Below are 27546 nucleotides of genomic sequence, written 5' to 3'. Positions count from 1 at the left end.
ATGGAAGCAAAAATCACCGTTCACAGCGGGGAGAAACTGTACATGTGTTCTGTGTGTGGACGAGGCTTTAGCCAACCCTCTGGCCGATCGATACACCAGCGCAGTCACACCGGGGAGAGGCCGTTCACCTGCTCTGAGTGTGGGAAGGGATTCACTCAGTCATCCAACCTTCTGACACATCAGCACATTCACACTGGGGAGAGGCCGTTCACCTGCTCTGAGTGTGGGAAGGGATTTACTAATTCATCTCACCTACTGAGACACCAGCGAGTTCACACTGGGGAGAGGCCGTTCACCTGCCCTGTGTGTGGGAAGGGATTCACTAATTCATCCGACCTGCGGGAACACCAACTTGTTCACACTGATAAGAGACCTTTTAAATGTTCTGACTGTGAGAAGAGATTTAAAAGCAAAAAGCATCTGCTGAGACACCAGCGAGTTCACACTGGGGAGAAGCCATTCACCTGCCCTGAGTGTGGGATGGGACTCACTCAGTCATCCCACCTGCTGAATCACCAGCGTGCTCACTCTGATGAGAGACCTTTTAAATGCCTGGACTGTGGGAAGTGCTATAAAAGTTCTGGGGATCTGACGTACCATCAACGTATTCACACTGGGGAGAGGCCGTTCAGGTGCTCTCACTGCAGGACTGGGTTCAGGCTGTCATCTGAACTCACTGTCCACCAGCGCACTCACACTGGGGAGAGGCCGTTCACCTGCTCCGTATGTGGGAAGGGATTCGCTCGTTCATCCAGCCCGCTGAGACACCAGCAAGTTCACAAGTGACTGCAGGGGTTGGATTCTGCTGTTATTGCTGCTGTTAATCACATCAAGGACTGAACCATGTTCATTTTGACAGTTGGGGTTTGTTTCTGCTGATTTTGATAACTCTTATAACTGGGCTGGAGTTTAATATTCTGGATAGATGTCAAATAAATCAGCTTTGTGTGAAACACATTGTTGCAGATTTTCTTCCTTCCCACCTGAGTGTTTAGCATCACCTGGCTGGAGCTCAGAAAGGACAATCTGGGGGAGGATCGTACGGCAGGAACAGAACTTCAGCCTGGACACAGTCCTTCAGGGCCACACTGAGAGGGGCAAATGGCACTTTGGTCTTTCTCGTCTCTCTTCACTGACAGCAAAGTCTCCATGTGGGTTAATCTCGAGGTGTGTGAGAAACGTGTCCCAGCCGCTCTCTGCCATGGTTCAGAGCTCCTAGGCACGGAACAGAAGGCTCCTTTTGGAATGTATCCCAGTGCTTTTCTTTTAATGGCCTTATTAACCTGTGTCACTACTTTTAGTGATTTGTGTATCTGTATCCCGGGATCCCTCTGCTCCTCCAGCCCATTTCGACTCTTAGGGGGAAAAATTCGGTGATGCCCCCTTTGGGTCGCTAACGTTCTCGGGGCTAATTTCAGCCTCCTGAAAAAGTTAGCGCCCCTGTGCATTAAATTCAGTGGTAGTGCCCCAGGCAGGAGGCGGGGTGCTACTGGAAGTGCTCCCCTCCCTCTTGAGGTGCTACCAGTGAATTTTGCAGTGCTTCGTGTAACAGTGCCACGCCCGTCAGCACATAGCACCGTGTCATAGCAGACCTCCCTCCCTGATTAAAGGGGAAGGGCCTAGCACTGCGCACACCGGGGCCCTGCTGGACCACCAGGGAGTGGGGTGTCGGATCAAGAGGAGCGCCGGGCTGAGCGATCATGGCCGACACCCCGAAGAAGAAAGGGGAAGGGGGCAGGTGTTGGCAGTCGGCCAAAATAAAAAGTTGCCGCCTGACACCTGCCCTTTAAGTGGCGCCGCCACGGCTCCAAAAATGACCTTTGACCCTGTCGGACATATCGTCCGGCGATAGGTCAGGGGTCACAACCCAAGGTTGCAGCCGGGGCGCTGCGCATGGCAATGACGTCATTGCCGGTGGTGCAGTGCCACGAGGTGCTACCGACTACCGCCGCCGCTAACCTCCCACTGAATATCGCGGGAGGCGCAAAGCAACCCAATTTCACCCCCTTGTCCAAGTAGTGTGTGGCCTCCTTATTCTTCCCACCAAAACACACCACCTCACACTGATCTATAGTGACATTCATTTGCCAATTACTCGCCCATTCTGAAATTTATTAATGTCTTCTTGCATTTTGTCTTCCTCAGTATTAACTCTACCTCCCAATTTGGTGTCATCGACAAACTTTGAAATTGTTCTTCTGATTCCCAAGTCCAAATCGTTTATGAACAACAGTGGTCCCAGCACCGATCCCTGTGGAACACCACTTCCCACCTTTTGTCAGTCTGAGTAGCTACTCCTAACCCCTACTCTCCGTTTCCTGTTTTGTGACCAGCTTGCTATCCATAAACAGTTTGTAAGATCAACAAGATGACCCAGGTCAGGCCGTGTGGAGTGAAGGGCCAGGCAGCAGAATGGATGGAAAGCTGGCTACAAAACAGAAATCAGAGGGTTGGAGTTAAGGGAAGTTTGTTGCGATCTTTCCATCCATTCGGGGATGTGCCAGAGGACTGGAGAACAGCTAACGTAGTACCATTATTCAAGAAGGGTAGTAGGGATAAACCAGGGAATTACAGGCCAGTGAGCCTAACATCAGTGGTAGGGAAATTATTGGAAAAAATTCTGAGGGACTGAATTAGTCTCCACTTGGACAGGCAAGGATTAATCAGGGATAGTCAGCATGGCTTTGTCAAGGGAAGATCATGTCTGACCAATTTGATTGAATTTTTCGAGGGGGTGACTAGGTGCGTGGATGAGGGTAGTGCAGTGGATGTGGTATACATGGATTTCAGTAAGGCTTTCGATAAAGTCCTGCATAGGAGACTGGTCAAGAAGGTAAGAGCCCATGGGATCAATGTCCTTATTTATGCCAGGCCAATAAACAGTGTCTCTTGCCCTCCTTTTGCATTTTTCAATTCCGAGGTGTCCCTCATGAATCCTTTTGAGCATGTCTTGTTGTAGAGCCTGTGGAATGACTATTCTGTTCTGTTTTAGTAATAGTCCACTTGCGACACTCAATTCTGAACTTATGTGAAAATATTTTGGACAGGAACCTTTTGGCCAACCATGATGAATGTTCTCTATTACTGTTTGCAATACTGTATCTTTTACTGTTTCTTCTGCTATTTGCTTTGATTTTGTGTCTGACACGGGCAGCGCAGCAGTGACCATACTCACATGAACATCCACGTCTTCTTCAGTAGAGCTCACATGACTCATTGTGGGTGCTCGGAATAGTGCATCTGCTAACACTATGTATTTGCCTGGTGTGTAGATCAGTTCAAAGTCATATCTTTGCAGCTTCATCATGAGTCGTTGAATCCTTGGAGACATCTCATTCAGGTTTTTTTTTATGATGGCAACCAGAGGGCTGTGGTCTGTCTCAACTGTGAAGGTGGGAAGTCCATATATGTAGCCATGAAACTTTTCTAGTCCAACTACCAAGCCTAGACATTCCTTTTCAATCTGGGCGTATCGACACTCAGTATCAGTCATAGACCAGGAGGCATAGGCAACAGGCTTCCAATCTTCACCCTCTGCTTGTAGCAAGACTGCACCTAGGCCATCTTTTGATGCATCTGTTGACACTTTGATTCTTTTTGTTGGGTCAAAGAAGGTGAGTACAGGTGTGGTTGTCAGCACTGTTTTGAGGTTTATCCACTCTTGTTCATGTCTTTCTGTCCATGCAAACTCATTTGTTTTATGTAGCAGGTCTCGCAGACAGGCTGTCTTGGCTGACAAGTTAGGAATGAACTTTCCAATGAAGTTTATCATCCCCATGATGCGTAGCACTCCTTTTTTGTCAGTGGGTCGGGGCATTTTGAGTATGGCGTTTACTTTTTCCATATCTGGCTCTATTCCTTTACCAGATAAATTATCTCCAAGGAAAGTGACTTCCTGGACGTCAAACTGACACTTGGCTTTGTTGAGCTTCAGTCCATTCCGGCGTATGCTCTGTAGCACTTTAGTCAGTCTCTCATTGTGTTCTTTCAGTGTGGAGCCCCAGATGATGATGTCATCAACATAGACCCGAACTCCTTCCAGACCTTCAATTATGTGTTCCATCGCTCTATGAAAGATTTCAGATGCAGATATTATCCCGAAAGCCATTCTGAGGAAACAATACCTGCCAAATGGTGTGTTGAAGGTACAGTATTTGGTGCTCTCTTCATCCAGTTTTAGTTGCCAAAATCCTTGTGAGGCATCGAGCTTTGTAAAGTATCTGGCACCTGACATTTCACTGGTGATTTCTTCTCGCTTGGGAATCTGGTAGTGTTCACGTTTTATGTTTGCATTTAAGTTCTTTGGATCCATGCATATTCTTAGATCATTGTTCTTTTTCTTTACACATACCATGGAGTTAACCCAGTCTGTTGGCTCTTCGACTTTCCTGATGACTCCTAGTGTGGTCATTCTGTCCAGTTCATTCTTGAGCCGGTCACGCAGGGGTGCTGGAACTCTTCGTGGAGCATGTACCACTGGCTGAGCATCCTCCTTTAGCTGGATCTTGTATGTGAATGGTAGAACTCCAAATCCTTTGAACACATCCTGGAAATTACTCACTACAGAATCCACTGAGTCATCTGGTCTGCTTATGGCACAGTTTATATGGTAGACTCTCTTGACCAGTTCTAAGTCTTCACAAGCTTTGTCACCTAATAGTGAATCAAGTCTTTCAGCCACAACAGAAAACATGAGATGATGCACTTTGTCTTTGACTGTCACTTTAAGTCTGCATAAACCTAAGCTATCTATTTTCTGTCCATTATAGTCCTTCAGTAGCACTGACTTTTTCTGTATTTTGGGCTTTTCTTTCATATTGTTAATGTCACTCATACTGATTAAGTTTGCTTTTGCCCCAGTGTCTAGTTTCAAGGTAACTAATGCTCCATTTACCTGCAGTGGGATCATCCATTTGTCCTCTTTTACTGCATTAACTTTTTGTTCAGCATTGTCCATTTCTGAGGGCTGCACATTTTCTGTATCCTTTTTGATATTGTCACATGACACCATTCGTACAAAAAATGTCTCACTTAAATCAGTGTCCTCAATTACATTAACTCGTTGCCCTTTCTTAGTTTTGTTGTGTCCATGTGTTAATAGAGACACTGAAGGCAGGAATTGGTTTCACAGGTGTTTACTGAACAAAGTCTGGAGGTGAACGAACTGATACAAAACAATATACAGGCTTATATAGCCCGAGTGGCCATTACCAGCAATACAGTACACAGGGGGCTCTTAAAGGCACATACACTACAATTCCTCCCCTTTTAGCCAACCAGTACATAATATTTTAAGTAATCATTGATTACATGTTGCAAGAACAATAATCTACACATTGCTGCAGTTAATCAATTATAAGCCAGTCTCTCTGGAGGCTTCCTGACTTGGTCCGGATAACGCCTCGGTGGTGTAGTAGTTTCAGGTGGTGTAGTAGGTTCTTTTGGCAAGGCTGATTCGGCTTGAATGCCAGTGTCGTGTTCATCTGGTTCCAGCATCACCGGATCAGAGGTAGATACTATGGGTATCTCTACTTCTTCATTAGGCGTATAGAGTTGTGGTGTAGGTTGTTCCTTTTCGGATGACTCTATGATTTGGTCAGCATGGTGCCTTATTATGCTTTCTCCAATGTCCACGGTATACATCAGCAGTCCTAGTCATGTGCAGATAGTTCCAGGCTGCCATTTCTCGGTACGGTAGTCCCAGGCCAAAACTTGTTGACCTATCTGGAAGGTTCTAGTTGGCCTTTCATTCATGCCTTGAAATTGCCGGTTCTCCACGTCCCTTCTGATGTTTGGCTTGATCAAATCCAGCCGGCATCTTAGGCTTCTATTGAAGAACATCATGGCGGGAGTTTGGTTTGTAACCATATGTGTTGCAGTCCTGTATGCAAACAAGAAGTTATCCACCTTATGCTGAAGTTTTATGTCTTCATTACCCATGGCCTTTATGGCCTTCTTGAAGGTCTGGACAAACCTTTCAGCCAATCCATTGGTGGCGGGATGGTATGGGGCGGACGTGTAGTGCTTAACCCCATTGTTTTTTAAGAACTTCCTGAATTCTTCGGACACAAATTGCGGTCCATTATCAGAACAGATCTGTTCAGGCAGCCCATTGCTGGCAAATATGGTCCTTAATACTGTGATGGTTTTTTCCGTGGTGGTGGAGGACATCTTTATTACCTCCGGCCACTTGGAGTGTGCATCAACCGCGATTAAGAACATTGAGTCCATAAATGGACCAGCAAAGTCGATGTGTACCCTTTGCCATGGAGATGAGGGCCACTCCTATGGATGTAGAGGGGCTTGTGGTGGAGCGCTTTGGACCTTCTGGCATCCTAGGCAGCTCTTGGTCATTTCTTCGATGTCTCCATCGATACCTGGCCACCATACAAACGCCCTGGCTAGGTTCTTCATTTTCACTCCACCCAGATGCCCCTCGTGAAGCTCCTTTAGAACTTTATCCTGGAGTTTGGGTGGAATCACCACTCTGGATCCACACATCAAGGTTCCTCGGCACACTGACAGCTGTTCTCTTCTTTGCAAGAATGCTGGCAACAGTGGTTCGCCATGTGCTGGCCATCCCTTCACTGTTAAATCGTAGACTCGTGAGAGAGTCGGGTCATTTCTCGTTTCACTTTCAATGGCAGAATTTGTTACTGGTAGACATTCGGCTATGGTAGAGTGGAACATCTCCACTGGGTCTACGGTAGGTTCCTCTTCTACCGTTGGCAACAGTAGGCGCGATAAACCGTCAGCATTCCCATGCTGTATTAATCCTTTGTATTCTATGTTATATTGGTGTGCCCCTAGAAAAAGGGACCACCTCTGTAGCCTTTGCGCTGTCATAATGGGAACACCCTTTTTAGGGTTGAATATGGAGATGAGGGGCTGATGGTCAGTCAACAAGGTATATTTTTGTCTGTGTAGGTAATGGTTGAATTTCTTCACTCCCCATACCAGGCTGAGTGCTTCCCTGTCGATTTGGGCATAGTTACGCTCAGCTGAGTTCAATGAGCATGACGCAAAAGCTATCGGCCGTTCCGAGCCATCAGGGAATCTATGCGATAATACCGCTCCTACGCCATAAGGGGATGCATCGCATGCCAGTCTGATTGGCAGTGATGGGTTGTAATGAGCCAAAACTTCCTTGGACGTGATTAAGTCTTTGCATTTATGGAAGGCACGTTTACAGTCTTTGCTCCATTTCCAAATTACTCCTGTTTGTAGCAGTTCATTAAGAGGGTGCAGAAGAGTTGATAAGTTCGGTAAAAATTTATGATAGTAATTTATTAATCCCAGGAACGACCTTAATTGTGAAACATTTTCAAGTGCTGGGGCTTTTATGACCGCTTCAATTTTTTCAGGTGACTTATGCAACCCTTCCTTATTAATTATGTGGCCACAATATGATATTTGATTCTGGAAAAATTCGCACTTGGGGCGATTTGATCGTAGGCCCCGTTCTCTCAGCCTAGTGAGCACCTGCTCCAAATTGGCAAGGTGCTCGTTGTCATTTTCTCCTGTTACAAGGATGTCGTCTAGGTAGCATTGAGTCCCCGGAATCCCTTGGAGGACTTGCTCCATAGCTCTTTCCAGATAGCTGGAGCTGATGCTACTCCGAAAACCAGTCGATTGTACTGGTACAGGCCTTTGTGTGTATTTATCGTGAGATACTTTTTAGAGGCCTCTTCAACCTCCATCTGTAGATATGCCTGTCCCAAGTCAGTTTTGGTGAAACGTTTCCCTCCGGATAGTGAGGTGAAAATATCTTCTATCCTCGGAAGAGGATACTGTACCATGTGAAGGACCGGGTTTACAGTCACCTTGAATTTTTCTCTGTTCTTCAGATTTATCATTATTCAACATTTTCTTCATGACCGGGACGATGGGTGTTGCCCACTCACTCCAATCTATCTTGGATAATACGCCTGCCTTTTCCAAATTCTCCAGCTCTGCCTCGACTGCTGGACGAATTGCGTATGGCACTGGTCTTGCCTTAAAAAACTTGGGAATTGCCGCATCTTCCACTTTTATTGAGGCGGTGATGCCTTTCAAGGTTCCTAGTTTCTCTTGAAACACTTCCTTGGCGTTGGCCAAGATGTCTTTTAATCATTCAGGTATGACGTCATCATCATTTTTTTCCTTACTGGTCACCGTCGGTGCCTGAATGGAGTGCCAGTCTAAACGTATCTTCCTGATCCATTCACGTCCCAACAGCGGTGGACCACCATCTTGTAGAACGTATAAATACAACTTCTGTATTTCCTTGCCGTTGTATACAACAGGCACTCTTATTTTTCCTTTGGGGTATACTTTCTGCCCCGTATATGTTTTCAAGATAATGGATGTGTCTTTTAAAGGTATATGCGGAAATAGCCACTCGTAATCCCATCGATTTATGACTGTCAGAGCTGATCCTGTATCTAGCTCCATTTTAACTGGGGACCCTGCTATCGTGAGGGTAACCCAAATGGTCTGGTAATCTTCTTTGGCAATTACATTATGTAATTTGAGACAGCTTAGTCTCTTGTTTCCAGAGTCGCTATCGCTCTTCTGGTCTTCGGAGCTACTGTCCGTCATCATTTGTACCTTTCTGTACTTTTCTTTATTGATTTTTTTTTCCTGTCCGTGGATTTTTTTTGTCCAGATCGGCATACCCGTGCAATGTGTCCAATCTTTCCGCATTGCCTGCATGCTTTGTCCTTGAACCAGCAGTCCCTCTGGTCATGGGTGGATCTGCCGCAGTGATAACATCTCTCGAAACCCTGTGTCATTTCATGGGTGCCGAAGTCCTGTGTCTTTTGCTGTATCTCTGCAGCTCCTCTTGCGGCTGCTTCGTATAATACAGCCATACTGAAAGCCTTGTCCAGTGTCAAATCTTTCTCAGAAAGCAGCCTTTTCTGTGTTCCTTCACTTAGGAGACCGCAGACGAATTTGTCTTGAAGATAATCTGCCAGTCCTGACCCGAATTGGCAGTGCTTTGATAGCTTTCTTAATCTGGTGAGGTAATCAGCGTTACTTTCATTCTTGTGTTGATTCCTCTTGAAGAATTTGAATCGTTCCGCTATCAGCAGCGGTGTTGGGTTTAAGTGCTCCTGTAGGGTATCAACAATTTCCTTAAAATTCTTGTCCTTTGGTTTGGCTGGAGTGATTACGTTTCGTAACAGCCTGTATGTCTTTGCGCCCATTAGATTTAGAAGTACTGATGCCTTTTTATCATTTTCTATTCCATTTGATATTGATGCTTTTGATAACGATATAGAGGATTGGACCACATATGTGGAAAGAGTGGAGGTATATTGCACAGCAAATGGAATAGAAAATGATAAAAAGGCGTCAGTACTTCGAAATCTAATGGGCGCAAAGACATACAGGCTGTTATGAAACGTAATCACTCCAGCCACTACTGAACAAAGTCTGGAGGTGAACGAACTGATACAACACAATATACAGGCTTATATAGCCCAAGTGGCCATTACCAGCATTACAGTACACAGGGGGCTCTTAAAGGCACATACACGACAAGTTTTTACTTTTGAAAAGCATTGTTTGGCAAAGTGATTCTTTCCATTACACTTTGTGCACATTTTTCCAAACGCTGGGCATTGTCTTAACTGGTGTTTGTAATCACAGCGTTTACAATTAAAAATTTCATCCTCCGATTGCTTTTCATTTCTGTTCTGCCCACGTTTCTTCCCCTTGTAGGACACAGCACCGACAGCAGCATTATCACTCATTACAATCGCATCATTATTGATTTCACTGAAAGTCTTCACGTGCTTTCGAGCTAGCTCGCTGGCTTGGCATATTTTCACTGCATTTTCCAAATTTAGTTCGGTTTCTCTCAACAGACGTTCCCTGACTTTTTTATCATGAATACCAAACACAATCTGCTCACGAATCATGGATGATTTCAGCTCAGAGAAATTACATGTCTGTGCTTTCAGTTTCAGATTAGTTATAAAGCTATCAAAAGTCTCATTTTGTTGCTGTGTCCGAGAACGGAAGATGTATCTTTCATACGTCTCATTCTTTTTGGGAGAGCAATGTGCATCAAATTTTTTTAGCACATCTTCTAATTTTTCTCTGTTCTCCTCTGGATTAAATACAAATGTATTAAATACCTCTATTGCCTGTCGGCCTGCAACCGTAAGCAGCAACGCTATCTTCCTTGCATCTGGCTTTGTACCGAATCCGATGGCTGCAATGTAGAGTTCGAATTGTTGTTTAAAAGTCTGCCAATTGTAGTCGATTTTTCCTGTGAGTTTCAAACGCTCTGGTGGCTTCAAATTCTCCATGTTGCTTTTCACAATTTTCAGCAGATCTTCACCATCCTGGTACCATCTTATGTTCATTAATAAATAGACATTCTTATTATGAACACAGCTAGCTTTTGCTAGTTACTTTATTGAGCACATGTGGACTAGGTACAGTATCTGTCGAGGCTTCCATCTTGACTTCTGCCTTGTGGGTAGCCTGGTGCCTCATGGGTAATGTAGTCTTAATATACATACAGCTGGGTAGTGTAGTCTTATACATACAGCTATATACAGCGCTACACAGCTCTACGGCTCCACCTAGTGTCCACTATAGAATGACATGTTATTGATCATTACAGAGATTGGGCAATAAACAAATGAATCAATAAATGATACAGAAACCCGAGTCCCCGGGTCCTCAGCCCTGGTGTGAAGTACGCTGGCCACCAATTTTCCGTTACTAACTCGCACCTCAGGTCTCGCCCAGTCTGGTTTAATTACTAAATGTTTTTTAACTCGGGCTCAGGCCTGTCATTGTGAGGGCAAGAAGGCCTCATTTATTGGTGTGTCCCACCCGAGCGGCTGTTAATGGCTTTAATAAACTGGCAGCAAGGTTTTTTTTAAAGTGGAAAGAGGTGAAAAACGCCACTAGCGATGCCTCAAAACTCACGGACAGAGAAATCCACTTCATCAGCGCCCCTGCCACAGGACTCAATATCCACCCCCTCCACCACTGGTGCACTGTGTCTGCAGTATGTATGGTCTACAAGATGACCATGGTTAGGCCGTGTGGAGTCAAGGGCCAGGCAGCAGAATGGATGGAAAGATCACAACAAACTTCCCTTAACTCCAACCCTCTGATTTCTGTTTTGTAGCCAACTTTCCATCCATTCTGCTGCCTGGCCCTTCACTCCACACGGACTGACCTTGGTCATCTTCTAGATCTTACATACTGTTTATGGATAGCAAGCTGGTTACAAAACAGGAAACAGAGAGTAGGGGTTGGGAGTAGCTACTCAGACCGGCAAAAAGTGGGAAGTGGTGTTCTACAGGGATCGGTGCTGGGACCACTGTTGTTCACCATTTACAGAAACGGTTTGGACTCGGGAATCAGAGGTACAATTTCAAAATTTGTCAATGACACCAAATTGGGAGGTAGCGTTAATACTGAGGAAGACTGTGACAAAATCATGGGTTAAAGTCCCTCTCTAACAGCACTGTGGGAGCAACTTCGCCACACGGACTGCAGCAGTTCAAGAAGGCAGCTCACCACCACCTTCACAAGGGCAACTAGGGATGGGCAATAAATGCTGGCCTTGCCAGCGACGCCCACATCCCATGAATGAATATTTAAAAAACGCAAGACTTCCAGAATGGGAGGGTAATTAGCAAATGAGTTTTAAAAAAAGTGGTGCATTTTGGTTGGAATAATAAGGAGGCCACACACTACTTAGAAAATAAGAATCTAAATGGGGTAGAGGAGCAAAGGGATCTCGGGGTCCAGATACACAAATCACTAAAAATAGTGACGCAGGTTAATGAGGCCATAACAGGAGCAAACAATGGACTGGGGCTCATTTCTAGAGGGATAGAATTGAAAAGCAGAAAAGTTATGTTAAACTTGTACAGGACATTGGTTAGACCACACTTGGAGTACAGTGAACAGTTCTGGTCACCATATTATAAAAAGGATATAGAGGCACTGGAGAATGTGGAAAAAGGCTTTGCAAGGATGATCCTGGAACTGAGAAGAAATACTTATCAGGAAAGGCTGAACAGGCAGGGGCTCTTTTCTCTAGAATAAAGAGAAGGCCGATGGGTGACCTGATCGAGGTCTTTAAGATTATGAAAAGGTTATAGAGGGTGGACCTGGAGAAAATGTTTCCACTTGTGGGGGAGTTCAAAACTACAGGTCATAAATATAACACAGTCTCTAATAAATCCAATGGGGAATTCAGGAGAAACTTCTTTACCCAAAGAAAGATAAGAATGTGGAACGTGCTACCACAAGGAGTAGTTGAGGTGAATAGCACAGATACATTCATGGGGAAAGTAGATAAGCAGATGAGGGAGAAAGGAATAGAAGGATATGCTAATAGGGTTAGATGAAGAGTGGTGGGAGGAGACTCATGTGGAGCAGAAACACTGGCATTGACCAGTTGGGCCGAATGGCCTGTTCCTGTGCTGTAGACTCTGTAATTCTATGTAACTCTGTGTAACTATGTCTTCTGACTCCTGGCATAGCTGGAAAAGCTTTTACTATTATTACCACAATTGTGCGTCATCTTCCAAAAGATCTCTGAGCTTCTCTAATGGTTGCTTTTGACTCCCTCAATTGTGGGTGATATTTGTCTCTATTCTCCTATAAACTGAACTCACCTTGATCTGAACTGGGTTCAATGTAAGACAGTTCAGGGAGTCAGACATCATTCATCCCAAGACCTACGCTGGCCGGTAAAACCCCAGACAGTTCCTCAGTAAGGATTCCTCTGGTTCCTCGCCACATATTTGTTAGGATACTGAAACCCAGCTTTCTTACCGTTCACTCCCGGAGGCCCCACTCCCTGAGCCTACAACCTTCAGCAGGGTCAGTGGTGGAGTTCCGCAGCAGGAGTGATCCCAGAGTAACTGTCTGGATCGCACCCCCGTGGATGTTCCGTGTCGTGTATTTTTAGTTATCCTGGTGACTAACACACACACATCAATAAAACAGGGAATTCCTGGAAACACACTGCAGGTCCTTCTTTATCTGGAGATCAAATGTCTGTTGTATAATTGTACCAGCAGTTTACAGGCTCCTGTGAACTCCTCCATCTGCTTTTTAATGCAGACTTTAACCAATTTATTTTAACCAGCCTTAAAATGGTAGGTTCAGGACTGTCCCACAAACACGTTAAACCTTCGTAGAATAATTGCCAGTCATATTTAGACTGGAAACTTAAACCTGCCATTTCACTTTCAGTCAGGAACACATCGCAGTTTGACACCAATCTCTGATTTGACAGCACGTTTCCAGCATTCACCATTGTTCTTCCCGACTCTAAACACAGTTGTAAAGGAGCCTTCTGTTCCATGCCTAGGAGCTCTGGACCATGGAAGAGAGCGGCTGGGACACATTTTTTACAGGCCTCAAGATTAACTTACACGGGGACTTTGCTGTCAGTGAAGAGAGACGAGAAAGACCAAAGTGCCGTTTGCCCCTCTCAGTGTGGCCCTGAAGGACTGTGTCCAGGCTGAAGTTCTGTTCCCGCCGTACGATCCTCCCCCAGATTGTCCTTTCTGAGCTCCAGCCAGGTGATGCTAAACACTCAGGTGGGAAAGAAGAAAATCTACAACAATGTGTTTAAAACAAAGCTGATTTACCTGACATCTAACCAGAAAATTAAACTCCAGCCCAGTTACAGGAGTTATTAACATCAGCAGAAACAAAGCCAAACTGTCAGAATGAAAATGTTTCAATCCTGGATGTGATTAACAGAAGCAATAACAGCAGAATCCAAACCCTGCAGTGAATTGTGAACTCGCTGGTGTCTCAGCAGGTGGGATGAACGAGTGAATCCCTTCCCACACACGGAGCAGATGGACGGCCTTTCCCTGGTGTGAACTCACTGGTGTCTCAGCAGGTGGGATGAACGAGTGAATCCCTTCCAACAGTCAGAGCAGGTGAACGGTCTCTCCCCAGTGTGAACTCGCTGGTGTCTCAGAAGGTCGGATGACAGAGCGAATCCCTTCCCACACAACAAGCAGGTGAACGGCCTCTCCCCAGTGTGAACTTGCTGCTGTCTCAATAGGCCGGAGGATCGGCTGAAGCCTCGTCCACACACAGAACACGTGTACAGTTTCTCCCCGCTGTGAACGGTGCTTTTTGCTTCCACGTGCAAAGGCCGATGATATTCAGGTCCTGATGAAGCAAGTTACTCTTGATGTGATGTTTTGTTTGAGCTTCCTGTCTGCAAATCCTCCCCTTCTAATACCGTGTAAAATGAATTCAAAACAGGAAAAAGGAAGCATGAGAGAGAACCCACAAAAAAGGAAAGGCAGTTTGTGAAATTGTGCTCAATGAATCTGGTCATTTGTGGGGCCAGCACCAGAAACAAGTGACCATGAAAGCTGCCGGATTATCATAAAAATCTAACTGGTTCACTAATAAGAATATAAGAAATAGGAGCAGGAGTCGGCCACTTGGCCCCTCGAGCCTGCTCCGCCATTCAATGAGATCATGGCTGATCTGATCTTGGGCTCAGCTCCATTTCCCTGCCCACTCCCCATAACCCTTCACTCCCTTATTGTTCAAAAATCTGTCTCTCTCCACCTTAAATATATTCACTGACTCCGCCTCCACAGCTCTCTGGGGCAGAGAATTCCACAGATTTACGACCCTCTGAGAGAAGAAATTCCTCCTCATCTCTGTTTTAAATCGGCGACCCTTTATTCTGAAACTATGCCCCCGAGTTCCAGATTTCCCCACGAGGGGAACCATCCTCTCTGCATCTACCTTGTCGAGCCCCCCCAGTATCTTATATGTTTCAATAAGATCACCTCTCATTCTTCTAAACTCCAATGAGTATAGGCCCAGCCTGCTCAACCTTTCTTCATAAGTCAACGCCCTCATCTCAGGAATCAACCTCGTGAACCTTCTCTGAACTGCCTCCAATGCAAGTATATCCCTCCTTAAATAAGGAGAGCAAAACTGTACGCAGTACTCCAGGTGTGGTCTCACCAATACCCTGTACAGTTGTAACAGGACTTCCCTGCTTTTATACTCCAGCCCCCTTGCAATAAAGGCCAACATTCCATTTGCCTTTTTGATTACTTGCTGTACCTGCATGCTAGCTTTTTGTGTTTCATGCACAAGGACCCCCCAGATCCCTCTGTACTGCAGCATTTTGTAATCTCTCTCCATTTAAATAATAATTTGCTTTTTTATTTTTCCTACCAAAGTGGATAACCTCACACTTTCTCACATTATACTCCATCTGCCAAATGTTTGCCCACTCACTTAGCCTGTCTGTATCCCTTTGCAGATTCTTTGTACCCTCCTCACAACTTGCTTTCCCACCTATCTTTGTATCATCAGCAAATTTGGCTACATTACACTCAGTCCCTTCATCCAAGTCATTAATATAGATTGTAAATAGTTGAGGCCCCAGCACTGATCCCTGTGGCGCCCCACTAGTTACCGTTTGCCAACCGGAAAATGACCCATTTATCCCGACTCTCTCTTTTCTGTTAGTTAGCCAATCCTCTATCCATGCTAATATATTTTCCCCAACCATGTGAGCTCTTGTGCAATAACCTTTCATGTGGCACCTTATCAAATGCCTTCTGAAAATCCAAATGCCCTTCAGGGAAGGGAACCTGCATACAGAAGACTCTGGCCTCTATGGGAGGAGAGAGAGAGAGAGGTGGGGGAGAAGGAGAGGGGCTTTATACATCTGCAACTTTGACAGAACCTCCCAAGCCCACGACCTCCACCACCTAGAAGGACAAGGGAAACCAGTGCATGGGAGCACCATCACCTCCAAGTTTACCAGCAAGCCACACACCATCCTGACTTGGACATATATCGCCGTTCCTTCACCAATCCTGGTTGGGAATCATGTAACTCCTTACCTAACAGCATTGTGGGAGTACTTTCACCACACGGAGTGCAGCGGTTGAAGAAGGCGGCCCATCATCACCTTCTCAATGGGAAACTGAGGATTGGCAATATATGATGGGTAGTGGCATTGCACAAGGATCAGTGCTGAGACCACTGCTGTTCACAATTTACATTAACAATTTAGAATTTGGAATCAAAAACACAATTTCTAAATTTGCGCATGACACCAAATTGGGGGGCTAGTCAATACTGAGGAGGACTGCAACAAATTACAGAAGGACATTAATAAACTTGCAGAATGAACATATAATTGGCAAATGAAGTTCAACACATAAATGTGAGGTATTACATTTTGGTAGGAAGAATAGGGAGGTCACTTATCACTTGAAGGGTGCGAGTCTAGGTGAGGTAGCGGAACAAAGGGATCTCGGAGTACAAATACACAAATCACTAAAAGTTGCGACACAGGTTTGCAAGGCCATAAAAAAGCAAACCAAGCACTAGGGTTTATTTCTAGAGGGATAGAATTGAAAAGCAGGTAAGTTATGCTAAACCTGTATCAAACCTTGGTTAGACCACACTTGAGTACTGCGTACTGCTCTGGTCACCATATTATAAAAAGGATATAGAGGCACTGGAGAGGCTGCAGTGAAAATTCACAAGGATGATACCAGAAATGCGAGGGTATACATATCAGGAAAGGATGAACAGGCTGGGTCTCTTTTCTTGTAAAAAGGCTGAGGGGTGACCAAATAGAGGTCTTTAAAATTATGAAAGGTTTTGATAGAGTGGATACAGAGAGAATGTTTCCACTTGTGGGGAAGAGCATAACTAGAGGCCATCAATATAATAGTCACCAAGAAATCCAATCGGGAATTCAGAAGAAACTTCTTTACCCAGAGAGTGGTGAGAATGTGGAACTCACTACCACAGGGAGTGGTTGAAGCAAACAGTATCGATGCATTTAAGGGGAGGCTGGACAAGCATTTGAGGGAGAAGGGAATAGAGGGTTATGCTGATAGATTTAGATGAGGAAAGACAGGAGGAGGCTTGAGTGGAGCATAAACACCGGCATGGACTGGTTGGGCCGAATGGCCTGGTACTGTGCTGTATATCCTACGTATGTATATGTAATATATGTTGGCCTTGCTAGTGACACCCACATCTCAATAATGAATTAAAATAAAGCTGTATATGCAAAATGGATTAAAAGCCTCTACAGAAATACTTGTTCCTAAAACAATATTATTTTACATTTTCAGACAGTGTCTGTTTAGCAACCTAATCTCCCCCAGAATCCACCTCCCCTGACAGTCTCACATTGGAAATCCAGCATCTGCAGTATTTTCTTTTCACATTGGAAATTGTTGGGTCCTCCTGGGCTCAGAAGTACTGGGGGTTAAACCCAGCAGCTTCAAACACTCCCAGGACAGGTACAGCATGGGTTAGATACAGAGTAAAGCTCCCTCTACACTGTCCCATCAAACACTCCCAGGGCAGGTTTAGCACGGGTTCGATACAGAGTAAAGCTCCCTCTACACTGTCCCATCAAACACTCCCAGGGCAAGTACAGCACGGGTTAGATACAGAGTAAAGCTCCCTCTACACTGTCCCATCAAGCACTCCCAGGGCAGGTACAGCCTGGGTTAGATACAGAGTAAAGCTCCCTCTACACTGACCCATCAAACACTCCCAGGGCAGATACAGCACAGGTTAGATACAGAGTAATGCCCCCTCTACACTGTCCCATCAAACACTCCAGTGCAGTGCTGAGGGACTGAAGCCCGGCGCAGAGTAAAGTTCTCTCTGCTCTGCTCCACCAACATGCCTGAGCCCTAAACTCAGACGACCGCCCTCTGGTCTCAGCAGCAGGAGAACCAGGTGGCGGAGGTCCCGCCCCTCGGACACCCCGATTGGTTGGAGGACCCGCCGCCGCCTCGGTCCTCCAAGATCCGCCCACTCTCCCTATTGGTTGGAGCTCACCTCAGTCCTCGCCCTGGAGTTGATGACGTGCCCAGTTGGGCTCCCTGCAGCAGACCCGGGCTGTGGCCGCTCAATCCACCCCACTCGGTGCCAGGAGGGCGCTCCGGTTTGTATTTTCTTTATGTTGATCTCCCTGCCCGCACTTCTCTCCCCGGTATATAAACAAACCTGATAAAGCTCACAGTCCGCCGGCCATCCGGGCTCTCAGCCGGTTACCCGGATCCTCCCCAGAATGCCCCAGACGGGGCCCCCGCGCAGGCGCGGTAGCAGCTCATTGTCTGGAGCGGGTCTTGCTGAGCATGAGCAGTCGGCCGCCCAGGGCCTCGGCCGAGAATCAGCGCCCGCCGTGGAGCCCGGCACAGGCCGCCAGCGCGCAGGCGCGGTACACAGATCAATGAATGTGGGAGGGGTGGTGTCCTGAGCATGCGCAGTCCACCGCCCAGGGCCTCGGCCGAGAATCAGCGCCCACCGCGGAGCCCGGCACAGGCCGCCAGCGCGCAGGCGCGGTACAGAGATCGATGGCTGGGGGAGGGGTGGTGCTCTGAGCATGCGCAGTGCGGGCCACCGCCTGTAGCGCAGGAGGGGGCGGGGCCATGTGGCGCATGCGTGATGTCGGCCACAATTCAGCGCAGGTGTTTGTGGGTATTGCATCCTTTTAATCTGTGCAGCGGCTGGAACCTGAAAATCAGCTTCACCGCCCCTGGGCTGGGAAAGGGGAACAGGAGGCAACATTCTCCCTCTTGCCCCTTTCTAAACTCGTTTTACAGGGTTTTAGAAGTGGAGCAGTTACAGACAGGAAGCTCAGACCAAACATCACGTCAAGATCTGACAAAGTCACTCGATTCATCAGGACCTGAATATCATCGGCCTTTGCACATGGAAGGAGAAAGCAGCAATCGCAGCACAGACAAACCACGCACGAGTTCCGTGTGTGGACGCGGATTCAGCCGATCGCCTGACCTGGCAAGACACGTGCACCGTCACACTGGGGAGAAACCGGGTAAAGGTGGGGACGGCGGGAATGGATTCAGTTCCCCGCCTGCATTGGAAGTTCAACGGCGCAGTCACACCAGGGGCAGTCCGTTCACCTGCTCCGTGTGTGGAAAGGGATTTGTTTGTTCATCCCACCTGCAAACACACCAGGAGTTCACACTGGGGAGATGCCGTTCACTTGCTCAGAGTGTGGGAAAAAATTCATTCAGTCATCCCACCTGCTGACACACCAGCGAGTTCACACTGGGAAGAGGCCATTCACCTGCTCCGTGTGTGGGAAGGGATTCACTGATTCTTCCACCATGCTGAGACACCAGCTTGTTCATACTGACGAGAGACCATTTCAGTGTTCTGACTGTGGGAAGAGTTTTAAAAGTCCCCAGGATCTGAAGCGACACCAGCTTGTTCACTCTGGGGAGAGGCCATTTAACTGTTCTGAGTGCGCAAAGTGCTTTAAAAGCTCCGGGGCTCTGAAGGAACACCAGCGAGCTCACACTGGGGAGAGACCGTTTACATGCTCTGACTGTGGAGCTTTAAAATCCCCCAGGATCTGAAGCAACACCAGCTTGTTCACACTGATGAGCGACCGTTTAACTGTTCTGTCTGCAGTAAGAGCTTTAAAGGCTCTGGTGATCTGGTGCGACACCAGCTTGTTCACACTGATGAGAGGCCGTTTACATGTTCTGACTGTGGTAAGAGCTTTAAAAGCTCCGGGGATCTGAAGGCACACCAGCGAGTTCACACTGGGGAGAGGCCATTCACCTGCTCCATGTGTGAAAAGGGATTCGCTGAGTCATCCACCCTGCTGAGACATCAGCTTGTTCACACTGGGGAGAGGCCGTTCACCTGCTCTGTGTGTGGGGAGGGATTCATTGATTCATCCACCATGCTGAGACACCAGCGAGTTCACACTGACGAGAGACCCTTTAAATGATCTGACTGTGGGAAGAGCTTTAAAATCCCCCAGGAGCTCAACCGACACCAGCGATGTTCACATTGGGGAGAGGCCGTTCACCTGCTCCGTGTGTGGGAAAGGATTCACTCAGTCATCGCACCTGCTGAGACACCGGCGAGTTCACACTGGAGAAAGACCGTTCACCTGTTCCGAGTGTGGGAAGGGATTCACTCAGTCATCCACCCTGCTGAGACACCAGCGAGTTCACACTGATGAGAGACCTTTGAAATGTTCTGACTGGGAAGAACTTTAAAAGCCTTAAGAGACACCAGCGTGTTCACACTGATCATAGAATCTAACAGCACAGAAGGAGGTGATTCGGCCCATCGTGCCTTTGAAAGAGCTGTCCAATTTAGTCACAAACCCCAGCTTTATCCCCAGAACTCTGCAAACTAGTCCTCTTCAAGTCCATGTCCAATTACCGTTTGAAAGTTCCTGTGGAACCTGATTCCAGCATCCTTTCAGATGGTGCGTTCCAAATTTTAACAACCCTCTGTGTGAAAACAATTCTCCTCATTCCCCTCTAGTTCTTTTAGCAATTATTTTAAATCTGTGACCTTTGGTTATCGACCCACTTGCCAGAGTGAACAGTTTCTCCCTACTTGCTCGATCAAAACCCCCTCATCATTTTGAACACCTCTATCAGGTCTCCTCTTAACCTTCTCTGCTCTAAGGGGAACAATCCCAACTTCTCCAATCTCTCCACATAACTGAAGTCCCTCATCCATGGTACCATCCTGGTCAACCTCCTCTGTACCCTCTCCAAGGCCTTGACATCCTTCCTAAAGTGTGGTGCCCAGAACTGTACACAAGACTCCAGCTGAGGCCAAAACCCTGCAGCTGTACAAAACCCTGGTTAGACCACACCTGGAGCACTGTGAGCAGTTCTGGGCACCACACCTTAGGAAGGATATATTGGCCTTGGAGGGAGTGCAGCGTAGGTTTACCAGAATGATACCCGGACTTCAAGGGTTAAGTTACAAGGAGAGATTACACAAATTAGGGTTGTATTCCCTGGAATTTAGAAGGTTGAGGTGTGATCTGATCGAAGTTTTCAGGATATTAAGGGGAACAGATAGGGTAGATAGAGAGAAACTATTTCCGCTGGTTGGGGATTCTAGGACTGGGGGCATAGTCTAAAAATTAGAGCCAGGCCTTTCAGGAGTGAAATTAGGAAACACTTCTACACACAAAGGGTGGTAGAAGTTTGGAACTCTCTTCCGCAAACAGCAATTGATGCGAGATCAATTGTTAATTTTAAATCTGAGATTGATAGGTTTTTGTTACCCAAAGGTATAAAGGGATATGGGCCAAACACGGGTGTATGGAGTTAGGTCACAGATCAGCTATGATCTCATTGAATGGCGGAACAGGCTCAAGGGGCTGAATGGCCTCCTCCTGTCCTATGTTCCTAACTAATGATTTGTAAAGGTTTAGTGTAACTTCCTTGTTTTTGTATTCAATGGCCCCATTTGCAAAGCATCCCATACGCTTTCTGAACCGCCTCACCAACTTGCCGTGGCACTTTCAAAGATTTCTGAATATGGACCCCCGGGTCTATAGATATGTGAAGAGAAAAAGATTGGTGAAGTCAAGCGTAGGTCCCTTGCAGTCAGAATCAGGGGAATTTATAATGGGGAACAAAGAAATGTCAGACCAATTAAATATATACTTTGGTTCTGTCTTCACAAAGAAGGACACAAATAACCTCCCAGAGATGTCGGGGAACATAGGGTCTAATGAGAGGGAGGAACTGAATGAAATCAGTATTTGTAGGGAAATGGTGTTAGGGAAATTGACGGGATTGAAGGCCGATAAATCCCCAGGGACTGATAATCTAAATCCTAGGGCACTTAAGGAAGTGGCCCTAGAAATAGTAGATGCATTGCTGGTCATCTTCCAAAATTCTATAGACTCTGGAACAGTTCCCATGGATTGGAGGGTAGCTAATGTTACCCTACTAATCAAAAAAGGTGGTAGAGAGAAAACAGGGAATTATAGACCAGTAAGCCTGACATCAGTAATGGGGAAAATGCTAGAGTCCGTTATAAAAGATGTAATAGCAGAGCACGTGGAAAACAGTGACAGGATTGGACAAAGTCAACATGGATTTACAAAAGGTAAATCGTGCTTGACTAATCTGCTGGAATTTTTTGAGGATGTAACTGGTAGAATAGATAAGGGAGAACCAGTGGATGTGGTGTATTTGGACTTTCAGAAGGCTTTTGATAAGGTCCCGCATAAGAGATTAGCATGTAAAGTTAAAGCACAAGGAATTGGGGGCAAGATACTGACTTGGATAGAGAACTGGTTGGCAGACAGGATGCAAATAGTTGGAATAAACGGGTCTTTTTCCGAGTGGCATGTAGTGACTAGTTGGGTACCACAGGGATCGGTGCTAGGACCCCAGCTATTCACAATATACATTAATGATCTAGACGAGGGCACTAGATGTAATATTTCCAAGTTTGCAGATGACATAAAGCTGGGTGGGCATGTGTGCTGTGAGGTGGATGCCGAGAAACTCCAGTATGATTTGGACAGGTTGGGTGATTGGGCAGATGCATGGCAGATGCAATATAATGTGGATAAATGTGAGGTTATCCACTTTGGTGGCAAAAACAGGAAGGCAGATTATTATCTGAACGGCAATAGATTGGGAAAAGGGGTAGTGCAACGAGGCCTGGGTGTCCTTGTGCACCAGTTGCTGAAGGTAAGCATGCAGGAGCAGCAGGCAGTTAAGAAGGCAAATGGTATGTTGGCCTTCGTAGCAAGAGGATTCGAGTACAGGAACAAGGATGTCTTGCTGCAGTTGTACAGGGCCTTGGTGAGACCACACCTTGAGTATTGTGTGCAGTTTTGGTCGCCTTATCTGAGGAAGGATGTTCTTGCCATGGAGGGAGTGCAGCAAAGATTCACCAGACTGATACCTGGGATGGCAGGAATGACCTATGAGGAGAGATTGGGTCGATTAGGCTTATACTCGCTGGAGTTTAGAAGAATGAGAGGGGATCTCATTGAAACTTTTAAAATTCTTACAGGACTAGACAGACTAGATGCAGGAAGGATGTTCCCGATGGCGCGGGAGTCCAGAACCAGGGGTCACAGTCTAAAGATAAGGGGTACGCCATTTTGGACAGAGATGAGGAGGAATTTCTTCACCAAGAGAGTGGTGAACCTGTGGAATTCTCTACCAAGAAGGCAGTTGAGGTCAATTGATTAAATATATTCGAGAAGGAGTTGGATATATTTCTTAAGGCTAAAGGGATCAAGGGATATGGGGAGAAAGCAGGGACAGGGTACTGAGTTTGGATGATCAGCCATGATTGCATTGAATGGTGGAGCAGGCTCGAGGGGCCGAATAGCCTACTCCTGCTCCTATCTTCTATGTTTCCAGGTCCCTCTGCTCTTGCACCCCCTCAAAATAGTCCCATTTATATTATACAGCCTCTCCCTGTTGTTTCTCCCAAAGTGCATCACTTCACACTTATCCTCATTTAATTTCATCTGCCTTGTGTCTGCTCATTTCACAGTCTGTCTCTGTCCTTCTGAAGTCTGCTACTACTAGGCTCAGTATTTACCACATTGCCAAATTTTGTATCATCTGTAAACTTCGAAATTGCACACCTATACCCAAGTCCAGGTCACTTATATATAACAAGAAAAGCAATGGTCCTTATCCTGACCCCTGGGGGACCCCACTGCATACTTCCCTCCAGTCAGAAAAACATCCCTCAGCACTGCTCACTGTCTCCTCTCCCTTAGCCAATTATATACCCAAATTACCATCAGCCCTTTAATTCCCTGTGCTTCTCTTTTCCGAGTAAGTCTCTTGTGTGGTACTTTATCAAATGCCTTTTGAAAGTCCATAAGAAATAGGAGCAGGAGTCGGCCATACGGTCCCTCGAGCCTGCTCCACCATTCAATAAGATCATGGCTGATCATCGACCTCAACTCCACTTTCCCGCCCGATCTCCATATCCCTTGATTCCCCTAGAGTCCAAAAATCTTTCTATCTCAGCCTTGAATATACTCAAAGACTCAGCATTCACAGCCCTCTGGGCAGAGAATTCCAAAGATTCACAACCCTCTGAGTGAAGAAATTCCTCCTCATCTCAGTCTTAAATGGCCGTCCCCTTATCCTCAGACTATAGCCCCTAGTTCTGGACTCTCCAGCCAGGGGAAACAATCTCTCAGCATCTACCCTGTCAATCCCCTTCAGAATGTTTCAATGAGATCACCTCTCATTCTTCTAAACTCCAGTGAGTATTGGCCCAATCTACACAATCTCTCCACATAGGACAACCCTTTCATCCCAGGAATCAATCTAGTGAACTTTCGTTGCACCGCCTCCAAGGCAAGTATATCCTTCCTTAGATAAGGAGACCAAAACTGTGCACAGTACTCCAGGTGTGGTCTCCCCAAGGCCCTGTACAATTGTAGCAAGACTTCCTTACTCTTATACTCCAACCCCCTTGCAATAAAGGCCAACATGCCATTTGCCTTCCTTATTGCTTGCTGTACTTGCATGCTAGCTCTGTGTTTCTTGCACGAGGACACCCAAATCTCTCTGAACACCAACATTTGAAAGTTTCTCACCATTTAAAAAATATTCTGTTTTTCTATTCTTCCTACCAAAGTGAATAACCTCACATTTCCCTACATTATACTCCATCTGCCACCTTACTGCCCACTCACTCAGTCTATCGATATCCCTTTGCAGACTCTTTGTGTTCTCCTCACAGCTCACTGTCCCACCTAGCTTTGTATCATCAGCAAACTTGGAAACATTACACTCGGTCCCTTCATCTAGGTCATCAATATAGATTGTAAATAGCTGAGGCCCCAACACTGATCCTTGCGGCACCCCACTAGTTACAGCCTGCCAACCTGAAAAAGATCCATTTACCCTAATCTCTGTTTTCTGTCCATTAACCAATCCTCTATCCATGATACCATATTACCCCCAATCCCGTAAATTTGTCAAACACGATTTCCCTTCCATAAATCCATGTTGACTCTGCCTAATCATGTTATGATTTTCTAAGTACCCTGACACCACTTCCTTAACAATGGATTCCAGCATTTTCCCGACAACTGATGTCAGGCTAATTGGTCTGTAGTTCCCTGTTTTTTCTCTCCCTCCTTTCTTGAATAGCGGTGTTACATTTGCAACCTTCCAATATGCTAGGACCGTTCTAGAATCTAGGGAATTTTGGAAGATCAAAACCAATGCATCCACTATCTCTTCAGCCACCTCTTTTAGAACCCTAGGATGTAGGCCGTCAGGTCCAGGGTATTTGTCGACTTTTAGTCCCATTAGTTTCTCTAGTACTTATATTAATGACATTACGTTCCTCACCCTCATTCGACCCTTGGTTCCCCAGCATTTTTGGTATGCTTTTGTGTCTGCTACTGTGAAGACAGGTACAAAATATTTGTTTAACGTTTCTGCTATTTCCTTATTCCCCATAATAACTGTATCTACCTCTAAGGGACCAATGTTGTCAGCTGGGGCTCAGTGGGTAGCACACTCTAGGTGGGAGGGGCTAGGAGTGAGCAGGTGTTACTGGTTGCCTGATTGCAGCAGGGAGTTGGAGGGAGTTTTGTAAAAAGTTGGTGGTGGGTTTTGGGGTTTTGTTTTCAGGTTTTAGGGCCTTTTTGGCCTACAAAAACAGCGAGATGGCTGCTGAGGGGTCCGGAGTGCCAGGCCCCTCAGAGGACAATGTTCCCGAGAGGAATTTAATTAGGGAAGAAACTGTGGTGGGAAAGAAAAAAAAAAGGCCCAAAGATTTGGGCCGGGACCCCAGGAGGTTTGGTAAATAAAACACGGTGGTGGTTCAGTGCGAGGATAAGAAAATTCGAGCTCAGGATATTATCCAGGCGGTTCATGAGGACTGTGGCGAGGGAAGCTGTTTTGCCTGCCGACCAAAACCGAATGTGGGATTCGAGGTGACGGTCAGTGGCTGTGAGGAGATGGAAAGACTGTTACTCAGTCTGAAAGTGGGTGAGAAATTCTTGGAGGTGACTCTGCTATATTCAGAGGAGGTGGTGGTTTCATTTTTAAACTTGCCAGTTTACATTGAAGACGAAGTGCTAAGCAAAAAGTTGGAGTCGTGGGGCATTAAAATCTGTTCTGCAATAAAGAGGAGGTACTATCCGGGAACATGGGTAGCAGACGGAACCCGGTATGTAAAGTTGCGGTTCCCAGAGGGGGTGAGGTCTTTGCCGTACAGTATGAAGTTCGAGACACTGGAAGGAGCGCAGTACTTTCGTGCACTGCATGATAACCAAGTAAAGGTGTGCTATTATTGTCTTGGACATGACCATCTCGTAAGAAACTGTCCAGACCTGTATTGTTACAATTGTGGTGAGTCGGGACATATCGCGCAGAGCTGCAAGGCGGAGAGCTGTGGGGTGTGTCACAAAGGCCCCACCCGCTGTGAGTGTTTGGCAGAAGGGAGCGATATGAGTGATGAGGAGATGGGAGAAGGAGCAGGAGATCAGAGAGGAACGGCCGGAGGTGCGGTGCAGTCGGAGGATGATGCGCTATCAATTACTCATAAAAGACTGAGAGTTAAGAGAGTAACTAAAGGCTTTTATTAACAAAAGAATGAAGGTCTGCCTCGAGTGGTCGACCGGTCCAGAAATACAAAGGGCTGGGGAGCAGTCACCTTTATACTAGGACTTGTGGGAGGAGTCAGCCGAGGCATGTCCAGGCATGTACACAGTGGAATACAAACAGTGGTTTACCACATTCACCCCTTGTTTAAAATTGAGTCCGGCGGGGTGAAGTGTATTAAAAGTTAGTGTATTGGAGTCTCTCCGGAGGTCTTGTCTGCTGCTGTGATCGGCGTGGCGATGGCAGGGGTAGTGGAGCTTCCGGCGTCGAGTCCTGCGTGGGCTGTGGCACAGGCGTGTCGTCCTCGTAGATGTCGAGTGGGTCGCGGGGCCCAGGCCTGCCGTCTGCTGGGGCTGGATATCGGATCGTGGGGGGGGTGGTAGTGAGTAGTGGGTTACTGCGGCCCCCGAGGGTGCAAGGTCTCTTATGGAGACTGTGTCCTCCCGCCCGTCCGGGTATGCAATGTAAGCATGCTGGGGGTTGGCGTGGAGGAGGTCGACCCTCTCGACCAGGGGGTCCATTTTATGGGTCCTCACGTGCCTTCTCAGTAGGACCGGCCCTGGGGACGTCAGCCATGGCGGTAGCGATGTCCCCGATGTGGACTTCCTTGGGAAGACAAACATTTTCTCATGAGGGGTGGCGTTAGTGGCAGTGCAGAGCAGTGACCGAATAGAGTGGAGCGCATCAGGGAGCACATCCTGCCAGCGGGAGGTTGGAAGGCCCCTAGACTTTAAGGCTAGCAGGGCGGCCTTCCAAACTGTCGCATTTTCTCTTTCCACCTGTCCGTTCCCCCGGGGGTTGTAACTGGTGGTCCTGCTTGTGGCAATACCCCTAGTTAGCAGGTACTGACGGAGTTCGTCGCTCATAAACGATGAGCCCCGGTCGCTATGGATATAGCTGGGGAAACTGAACAGGGTGAAGAGGTCGTTCAGACATTTAATGACCGTGGCACTGGTCATGTCCGGGCAGGGGATGGCGAACGGGAAACGGGAGTACTCATCAATAATATTGAGGAAGTACACATTGCGGTCGGAGGAGGGGAGAGGCCCTTTAAAATCAACGCTCAGGCGCTCGAAGGGGCGAGTGGCTTTTATCAGGTGGGCCCTGTCTGGTCTATAAAAGTGCGGTTTGC

At 46.7% G+C, this 27546-nt stretch overlaps 1 protein-coding gene across 1 annotated transcript; it reads left to right on the top strand.

The window, feature by feature from the left end:
- Nucleotides 1–23360, top strand: LOC147118501 (uncharacterized). The gene is made up of 3 exons (XM_085983923.1): nt 1–774; nt 19385–19445; nt 23347–23360. Exons 1-3 carry the CDS (start codon nt 1–3, stop codon nt 23358–23360), a joined length of 849 nt encoding a protein of 282 aa, XP_085840049.1.
- Nucleotides 23361–27546: the final 4186 nt, after the last annotated feature.

The sequence above is a fragment of the Somniosus microcephalus genome, chromosome 4 (genome assembly GCF_052327205.1).
Source record: "Somniosus microcephalus isolate GS21.2 chromosome 4, FLI_Smic_1.0, whole genome shotgun sequence".
NCBI classification, from domain to species: Eukaryota; Metazoa; Chordata; class Chondrichthyes; order Squaliformes; family Somniosidae; genus Somniosus; species Somniosus microcephalus.
The sequence above is the reverse complement of the archived record's forward strand: the minus strand, read 5'-3'. Positions and strand labels throughout refer to the sequence as shown.

Excerpts from the sequence above, each read along its gene's own strand:
- LOC147118501 (XM_085983923.1), top strand. The coding sequence starts at position 1 with ATGGAAGCAAAAATCACCGTTCACAGCGGGGAGAAACTGTACATGTGT. Across the intron at positions 775-19,384 it reads GCCCGCTGAGACACCAGCAA|GATCTGAAGCAACACCAGCT; the intron begins GTTCACAAGTGA and ends AAAATCCCCCAG.